The sequence below is a fragment of the Akebia trifoliata genome, unplaced genomic scaffold, assembly GCF_017979445.1.
Source record: "Akebia trifoliata isolate Shusen 1 unplaced genomic scaffold, ASM1797944v1 Contig00346, whole genome shotgun sequence".
Lineage (NCBI taxonomy): Eukaryota > Viridiplantae > Streptophyta > Magnoliopsida > Ranunculales > Lardizabalaceae > Akebia > Akebia trifoliata.
In genome coordinates, this window is record NW_028236973.1 from 50,093 (window position 1) to 59,864 (window position 9,772).

The 9,772-nt window shown below is 35.0% G+C and overlaps 2 protein-coding genes across 3 annotated transcripts; both read right to left on the reverse strand.

The window, feature by feature from the left end:
* Positions 1–303: 303 nt before the first annotated feature.
* LOC147381577 (uncharacterized) lies at positions 304–3,119 on the reverse strand. Of its 2 annotated transcripts, XM_086430249.1 has the most exons (3): positions 2,763–3,119; positions 733–1,250; positions 304–627 (listed from the first exon to the last, which is right to left on the reverse strand). In XM_086430249.1, exons 1-2 carry the CDS (start codon positions 2,848–2,850, stop codon positions 745–747), a joined length of 594 nt encoding a protein of 197 aa, XP_086286375.1. In that variant the 5' UTR covers positions 2,851–3,119; the 3' UTR covers positions 304–627; positions 733–744. The 2 variants fall into 2 exon arrangements, with proteins under 2 accessions (XP_086286375.1, XP_086286374.1); XM_086430248.1 differs by having other exon boundaries at positions 733–3,119.
* A 3,802-nt stretch (positions 3,120–6,921) lies between these two features.
* LOC147381578 (uncharacterized) lies at positions 6,922–9,432 on the reverse strand. Its single transcript, XM_086430247.1, has 2 exons — positions 9,334–9,432; positions 6,922–7,746 (listed from the first exon to the last, which is right to left on the reverse strand). The coding sequence occupies exons 1-2, from the start codon at positions 9,419–9,421 to the stop codon at positions 7,307–7,309; spliced, it is 528 nt and encodes a 175-aa protein (XP_086286373.1). The 5' UTR covers positions 9,422–9,432; the 3' UTR covers positions 6,922–7,306.
* Positions 9,433–9,772: the final 340 nt, after the last annotated feature.

Consider the following 9,772-nt stretch of genomic DNA (forward strand, 5'->3'; position numbering starts at 1 on the left):
AAGCTTTTGGGATATGACCTACATAGAGATAGGGGTCATTGTTTGAAAATGATGGGAGTATACTTTTGAATGGTTAATGTCGGTACGTCATGAGTTCAAAGCCCAAAATGAACATTCTGCGAGGGTGCACTCTTACTTATTTCGTACGTGTGATGTGCGGGCATTGCATGTGCCTCAGGACTAGTCCTTGAACAAGACCATGGTCTATGGACTGGGCATAACTCAGATACGGGCTCCATCTGTTGTCCACAGGATATTGGATTATAAAAAAAAATAATAATAAAATAAAATAATTTGGAGCAATGTCGAAATTCCAATTTCCATGTCATTGGAGTCTTTTTACCAACTTCAGGGGTAGTTATGTAGTTTGTATTTCATAATCAGAACATGTCATGAGTTATAAAAGCCAGTTAATGCTTCCCCTGGTAAGACCTTTGTTACAAAAGTTTATAAATACAAGCGGCATACCCCCTAATTAGTAGATTACAAAAGAAAATTTTGCATAGGAATTGAAAAAGAAATTAAACACTTCTAAGATTTCCTAAGAAACATAATAACTGTTTAGAATGCCTCCAATATTTACTTGGAACTGCTCTTGACTTCAAAGACCTTCCCCTCCAGATTATCCTAAACAGAAAAAAAAAAATAGTTTAAAAAATTAGTCCCAAGGAGAAAATAAAAATTATCATCTAACATAATAAAAAATATAAGTGAAAAAAAAAAAGTACTTGCCTTCCATGCTATTCAAACAAGCTCTTGAATTTCAACACTATCAATCACTCGATGAGCAACATCTGCATCTACATTGCCTTCCACTGGCTTGATACGCTGCATGTCTGTAGTTAGAACTTGAGGGGTTATCAAGCTAGTGATACCAGTTCCATATGGAAATGACCAATGAACTTTATCCTCTAACAGTTCAAGTTTGTAAAGGAATTTCAACGCAAATCTTGCTCTTTCTTCACGTTCTTGAATGGGGCTCTCACCAAGATGCTTGTGTATGGCAAGTGGGAGTTGAGAGAGGGAAATGTGTAACATGTCCACAAATAGTTGCTCCATGTGACCATATACTTCGTCGATTGATGAGAAGGGTTGTCGTGACTGTCGTCCGATGATAAGTTCACAAATGTTTCGTATTTCACTAACTGCATACTCATCTTTTTCTATCCCTTCCAAACCACGAAATCCAAAACAATCGTCTTCAAAAAGAGAACTGGAATCTTCAGCGTATCTTTTCAATACTTCAATAACTGCGAAATAGAAATCCAATGGAGGTGGAAATTGAGATTGAGAATTCATTACCAATGGTTTAATGAAGTTCTTATGGAACCAATGATAGGGGTCGTTCCTCTCCACCCACAATTCTTTTCCAACTACAAGTTTATTTTTATCTTTGGCTGTGATATTCATTTTCTGGTCAATGAAATAAATGATTCCAAAGGCTTCTTCGAATGTACGAATTAGAGAAGCACCAAGGACATCTGGTAATGCAACTGTGGCTATTCTTATAAAGATTACCACTGAAAGACAAGAAACTTTGTTGGTAAACGGCTCTTCAGATTGACAAGTTTTGGAAAGAAGTTGGATGAGATCATCAGTTGGTAAATTCCTTTTATATTTCTCCATCCATCTCCTCATGTCATATTCACACTTTCTCTGTATCCATTCTTCCATACCACAGTATTCACCATTTATTTGTTCCCCACAACAATTTTTTTTTATTTTTTTGGCACACATGAAAGGTATCTTGAGCATGAAATATAACAGACAAGATAGAACGGACATAATCAGTTGCACTGCCTTGAATACCATAGAAACAGTCCTCTTAATAGTTTGGAAGGTGATCATGAAAACCTCTATAGAGATTTTGAAGAATGAAATAGTGCGGAGCTTTGAAAATTTTGATAAAATCCACGAAGTAAAAATGTGGAGCTTTGAAAAAGTTGATGAAACTTCGTAAACATTCATTTCTTCAAATACATCTTTAAATATTAACAACCATCTAAGTATGGTGATTGTACTTCCAACTAGGACAGTGAATATCTGAGTTGCTACAATGATCCACATTGACCATTTATAATCGGAAATCCCACATCGAAAATCCACCTTCTTAAGAACAAGAGATTGAAGTACAGCTTGTGATAGAACTAGTGCACAAAGTGCAGAAAGTGCGCACACAGCTAAGCCCATTTGGGAACAAAGGAAGTTCCATTCAGGGTTTTCTGCACAACTATGTATATAAATTGACTTCAATGTCTGTATCATACTCACTGAATTTTGAGGGGCCTTCCATTCAAGTTCATCAACAAGGTTAGAGTGGGAAAGTTCCCACCTAAAAGAATCTAAAGTGAACCAGAACAGTGCAAGCAATAGTAGCATGCATGACATGATTATGACATGTTCTACTATGAACAAGAATATAACACCAGTAACCATTTGCATACAGACATTCACAACAATCGTTACTACGAGGATGGTCAAGGAAAGCATGTTTGAAAGACGTTCAGAATGACTCTGAATTCCGAGTGCAGGAAAGAAAATACACATAGAGATGCATATTAAGACAGTGCCACTAAGCTTAGAGAGTTGATCTTGAACAGAAGGCATTGATGTGGTCAGATCTACTGGGAGTTTAGAAGCAATTGCAAGAAGAGTGAGCGTAAGGGAGTTGAGTTTTAAAAATCTACATGGTATCCATGGCTTCCTATTATATAATCCATGAAATAAATCACAAATCATAAATAGAAGGCATGCAGAAGTACCTGCCGCTATGTATAGGCCAATTGTTGGCATTGGGGAAGAAAACTTGTCATCATCCCATGTTCCATTCAAACAAATTTGTTTCACCATTTTTTTCCTTCTTTGGATTTTCCGAATTAAGTTGTGCTATTCTTCTTCTCCTCCTTAAATAAAACTCGGACTTGGTATGTAGTGAAGAGTATGGATTAGGTAAAGAAGCTATACTTACATTGTTGGGGAAGGAAAGTAGTTTGCTTTCCTTCTTTATTCTTTTCTTGACATAGAACCAAAGTAGAACCTTGAGAACTATTTGTTAGTGTTCCTTTGTTGTCATACCCATGGTTTTAAAGTGTGCCCGAGTCTGAGTCTATTTTTAGTGCTCATATAGTTCGACTTCCAATTTGATGATTGGAATGCCATGTAGGATATATTTTCTAATCCTCTCTATTTATTTGAACCAACCACCAAAGGAACAGTGTTCAGGGATCTATAAAACTTTTCAAGAAAATTTTCTTGGAAAATTTATTTTTCACATAAGATTTTCTTGAAAAAATAATTTTCTAGGACTTTTCCATGTTGGAAAATGTATTTTCCTAGAAAATTCTCTCTATTCTTTTAAAACTGTAAACCCTTAACTTATTTTCCTCACTTCTTCTTCTTCAACTCTTATACCCTCTCAACTTTGGTCAGTTGTTTCTCTCCCCTCCATCTTTTTTTGAATTTCGACCACGCCATTACAGAGATCATCGTGTGGTGACTCTACTCCGACCTATTGATCATCAATTGCGTCGCCATCATTGTGCTACACATTTTAAAAGTCGTATTGCATCCCCTTATGTTGCAGGAGCTTAAATTTTCCAATAGCCTCGTTGATTCCTCCTATTTTCCACAACCATTCCCCCCAAACTTGTATTATCTTCTCTGGAGAAGCCTATTAGAAAGTTTTTGAGTCCAACCAAGGGGCTTGGTTTTTAGATGAGCTCACAGAGCGTGGTAGGGGTGCTCTTTTCTACGTTGACGAGGACAAATAATTTGAGGAGCTCATTTGGGAGTTTACCGTTCACTTGTATTCGTTGATATCTCTATTCCATCATTCACCATCTCTTTTCGAGGCATCACTCTCATTATCGATTCCGATGACACTGATACTCTCCTAGGGATCAATTTGGCATAGCAAGGGTGGTGCCAAGCAGACCACATTATGGACTTGTATCTTACTAGGTTGGGTCTCAAAACTGAAAAACTTCGGATAGAGAATAATAGGGTCTTATCCAATAATCTCTATGAGAACCAATATCTGTGTTGGTAGTGGCTTACCTACAATGTCTTAGGCACTTGGAACTCTACCCAGATGTACACTAAACATCTCTACTTCCTTTATGTCATCTAGATTCGAGATCCAACCTTCAATATGTCCTGCCTTTTGCTTGATACTCTCATCAATGGTTTGACGACCCAAAGCCGTTTCCCAGCCCTTCCACATCTTATTTTTAACATTTTGAAGCATCGGTTGGGCATCCCCCCTTACCACATTAGCACATGCTAGATGTACAGTGAGGATTCTCCGATTTTGAGGGAAACGGACTTTCAAGCCATTCTGCTTCTTTAACCAATCATAAAGTAATTTTCAAATATCATTTTGACACAAGCAAAATTAATTTTTATTTGAATCAACTAAAAAATAAATATAAATAACATTTATTTTTAACACATGATGCAGCTCAAAACTAACCACACCAAACACCACACAACACTACCCCACTCGACTCATTTAACTCAACTCAATCACTCGCTTTAAATTAAAATTAAATTTAATGGGATTCACTACAATTTATATATAAAAATTTGCAAACCACCCTAAACTTACGTCGTTGATTTCAAACCACAATCCCATAAAACTTCTTAATACAAACTACACACTATTATTAACCTTGATAATTTCATAAAGCATTAACAACTCCTATACTTCTGAATTTCTCATTATGATCATTTTAATCCAAATAAAATACATGGTCAACCAAAATCCAGATCGGATCATTAAAATTTTAATAGTGGGAAGGGCCAAACTTCAAACATTCTATGCTCTAGTCTTAATAAAAACTTTATTAGATCCTGATGCCTGATATTAGTTTTTTTTGTCCTTTGGGGCCATAATCAATATAGAACAAGTGGTCAAGTTTTGGAATGTAAGTAGCTAAACACTCATGCTTGGGAAGTCTTTGAGAAAGGATAGATATGCATATGAAGGCAATTAATTTCTTCACTAGTTGAGCTACTATTTGAGAATTAAAAGATTTTTTTCCTCGTTATGGATTATCTTCTATTTCCGATCAGTAATACCCTTTTTGATCATATATCATGATGATGAGAAATTTATCTGTTTGGATTATTATTATAATTTTAAATATCCTACAAACATAAGCAATGATGATGGATTGGGAAGGGGAGGGGTGAATTTGAGCTCTTTTATATTGTCTCTTTAATAAATTAAATGATATTCTGATGTGATGTGGGGTAGTGGGATGGGAATTTGTTAAAGACACTATAAATTAAATTTGTTGGATTCAAAGTATTTATAGTAAAACAATTATTTTGAAAATTTAGTATGGAATTTGAAGAAATTAGTGTGAATTTTACTCCTTTTTGTGATGATTATTCTCTTGGGTGTGAGGACATGAATAATTCATGTTATCATTGGGGAGTCCATAAAAGAAGAAAATTATTGTTTTTTAGGGAAAATTCCCGAAACAAATAGACAAAAAATGAAAAAACCGAAAACTGTACACTATTCATTTTTATTACCATTTTTGGAATTAAAATATTTTCATCAAAGTGGGATTCTTTTCCTATTCTATAAAATAGTAAATACTTTCCCCCTTTTAATTTCAATAAAACAATTAAAAAAATGTATGTTTTATAAGATATTGAATTTTTTCCCTACTTTAAGAAAAATATTTTAATTCTTAAAATAATAAATTACTGATTCTAAACTTAACATGAATAGTGTGCCATTTTGAGAATTTTCAATTTTCAATGATTATTTTGGTAAATCACCTATCAAATTTTTTTATTTATCATTAGGTACAAAGGATTGAATCCCTAAACATTTGAAATAATAAAAATATGAATTTAGACAAAATTGAATGAAAGACCGTGATTCCTACTTTGGTCTCAAGCTTTTGTCATATGACCTACATAGAGATAGGGGTCATTATTTGAAAATGAAGGGAGTATACTTTTGAATGGTTAATGTTGGTACGTCGTGAGTTCAATGCCCAGAATGAACATTCCGCAAGGGCACACTCTTACTTATCTGGTGCGTGTGATGTCCGGGCATTGCATGTGTCCTTGAACCAAACCATGGTCTCTGGACTGGGCATAGCCTAGATACGGGCTCTGTCCGTTGTCTATAACTGGATTATTAAAAAAAATTAATAATAATTTGGGGCAATGTCGAAATTCCAATTTCAATGCCATTGAATCTTTTTACCAACTTCAGGGGTAGTATTGTAGTTTGTATTTCATAATCAGGCCATGTCATCACTTATAAAAGCCAGATGATTCTTATATTCTTGTGGGTTTTTCTCTATATTAAGTAAAAATATTTTTGTTATTCTGTTTCTTCTGATGAAATTGATTTGTTTTAGCTGCGAAGTCAAGCTTTTCGGAGATACTTTGATTGTGATTTCGGTTATGGTTGAAATTTGACGATTTATTTTCAGATTTTGATGGAATTCGTGATTTATTAGAATGGGTTGGTGAGAGATTTGAAAAAGGTGGAGATTTTGTTCTTGAATTGAAGTTTGAGGTTCAAGGTTTTTAGATGGTTTATTTGTTTTACTTTACAAACTTAAATTTTTTAAGGAATTCATTTCATGATGAATTCGTTGTGTTTAATTTGCTTTAAATATGAATTCTTACACTTATAGACGAAGTCTTCCTCACTTCTTTTATCTGTTCTACAGATTTTTCAGAGGCTTCACCTCATCTTTGACTGTCCTGAAGTGCCCCATAATTCTTCTTCTTCTAACAACTATAGATTTTATTGGTCAAACAAGAGATCAAGAAGACCTACTAATTACATAAGAAGAAGTTAGATTGCTAGGATCATTTGGTGTTACTAAGCAAACAAAGTGATTTATTTATCACATAAAATTTTATAGATACTAGGGGCATACCCCTAATTAATAGATTACAAAAGAAAATTTTGCAGAAAAATTGAAAAAGAAATTAAACACTTCTAAGATTTCCTAAGAAACAGAATAACAATTGGAGGGTCCAATATTTTCTTGACTTCGTGCTTATTAGAGGGTCTTAAGACTAAACCAATATTTTCTTGGAGCCTCCAATACTTCCAGGCGGTGAGTTATTAGAATGCCTCCAATATTTTCTTGGAGCTGCTGTTGACTTCATGCTTATTGGAGGGTCTAGACCTTCCCCTCCTGATTATCCTAAACAGAAAAAAAAGAAAAAAATTGTTTAAAAAATTAGTCCTAAGGAGAAAATAAAAATATCATCTAACTTAATAAAATAGTAAGTGAAAAAAAAGTACTTGCCTCCAGGCTATTCAAACAAGCTCTTGAATTTCATCACTATCAATCACTCGATGAGCAACATCTGCATCTACATTGCCTTCCACTGGTTCGATACGCTGCATGTCTATAGTTGGAACTTGAGGGGTTATCAAGCTAGTGATACCAGTCCCATCAGGAAATGACCAATTGACTTTATTCTCCAAAGGTCCAAGGTTGTAAAGGAATTTCAGCACAAATTTTGCTCTTTCTTCACGTTCTTGAATGGGGCTCTCAACAAGATGCTTGAATATGGCAAGTGGGAGTTGAGAGAGGAAAAAGTGCAACATGTCCACAAATTGTTGCTCCATGAGACCATATAGTTCGTCGATTGATGAGAAGGTTTGTCTTGGCTGTTGTCCGATGATCAATTCACAAATGTTTCGTATTTCTCTAGCTGCATACTCAACTCTTTTGCTATATTGCGTACCACTACCTGCGTAATGCTCTGCATTAAAAAAAAGATTGGAAACTCCATCGCATCTTTTTAATTCTTCAGTAAGCCAAAGTGCGTAATATAAGTCCAATGGAGGTTGAAATTGAGATTGAGAATACAATTTCATTACCAATGGTTTAATGAATTTCTTATGCAACCAATGATATGGGTTGTTCCTCTCCATCCACAATTCTTTTCCCACTACAAGTTTATTTTTATCTTCGGCTGTGATATTCATTTTCTGGTCAATGAAATAAATGATTCCAAAGGCTTCGTCAAATGTACGAATTAGAGAAGCACCTAGGACATCTGGTAATGCAGCTGCGGCTATTCTTATAAAGATTACCACTGAAAGACAAGAAACTTTGTTGGTAAATGGCTCTTCAGATCGACAAGTTTTGGAAAGAAGTTGGATAAGATCATCAGTTGGTATATTCCTTTCATATTTCTCCATCCATCTCTGCATGTCATATTCACAGTTTCTCTGTATCCACTCTTCCATATTATACTCATCACCATTTCTTTGTTCCCCACAACAAATTTTTTTATTTTTTGGCACACAAGAAAGGTATCTTGAGCATTAAATATAACAGGTAAGATAGACAGACCACAATCACTTGCACTGCCATGAATACCATATAAACAGTCCTCTTAATAGTTTGGAAGATGATCATGAAAAGCTTTATAGAGATTTTGAAGAATGAAATAGTGCGGAGCTTTGAAAATTTTGATAAAATCCACAAAGAAAAAATGTGGAGCTTTGACAAAGTTGATAAAACTTCGTAAGCATTCATTTGCACAAACAAATTTTCGAATATTAACCACCATCTAAATAAGGTGATTGTACCTCCTACTAGGACAGTGAAAATCTGAGTGACTACAACGATCCACATTGACCATTTATAATCGGAAATCCCACATCGAAAATCCACCTTCTTAAGAGCAAGAGATTGAAGTACAGCTTGTGATAGAACTAGTGCACAAAGTACAGATAGCATGCACACAAATAAGCCCGTTGGGGAATTAAGGAAGGCCCATTCAGGGTTATTTGTACAACTATTTGTATAAGTTGACTTCAATATCTGTATCATACTCTCTGACTTTTGAGGGTTCTTTTCTTCAAGTTCATCAAATGGGCTAGAAGAGTGGAAAATTTCCCACCGAGAAGAATCTAAAGTGAACCACAACATTGCAAGCAATAGTAGTATGCATGACATGATTATGACATGTTCGACTATGAACAAGAATATGACACCAGTAACCATTTGGATACAGACATTCACAACAATTGTTACTACGAAGATGCTCAAGGAAAGTATGTTCGAAAGACGTTCAGAATGACTCTGAGTTCCGAGTGAAGGAATGAAAATACACATAGAGATGCATATTAAGACAGTGCCACTAAGCTTAGAGAGTTGGTCTTGAACAGAAGGCATTGATGCGGTCAGATCTACTGGGAGTTTCGAAGCAATTGCAAGAAGAGTGAGCGTAAGGGAGTTGAGTTTTAAAAATCTACATGGTATCCATGGCTTTCTATTATATAATCCATGAAATAAATCACAAATCATAAAAAGGCATGCGAAGTACCTGCAGCTATGTATAGGCCAATTGTTGGCATTGGGGAAGAAAACTTGTCATCATCCCAGGTTCCATTCAAACAAATTTGTTTCACCATTTTTGTTTTCCTTCTTTGGATTCACTGAATTAAGTTGTGCTATTCTTCTTCTTCTCCTTAAATAAAACTCAGACTTGGTATCGTAGTGAAGAGTATCAATTAGATAAAGAAGCTATACTTACATTGTTAGGGAAGTAAAGTAGTTTGCTTTCCTTCTTTATTCTTTTCTTGACATAGAACCAAAGTAGATCCTTGGGAACTAATTGTTAGTGTTCCTATGTTGTCATACCCATGGTTTTAAAGCGTGCCCCACTCTGAGTCTATTTTTACTGTTCATATGGGTTCGAATGAGCAAACATGTAAATCTTGTGTCACATTGACTTGTTTGAGATCCAAGATTACTCGGCTCAA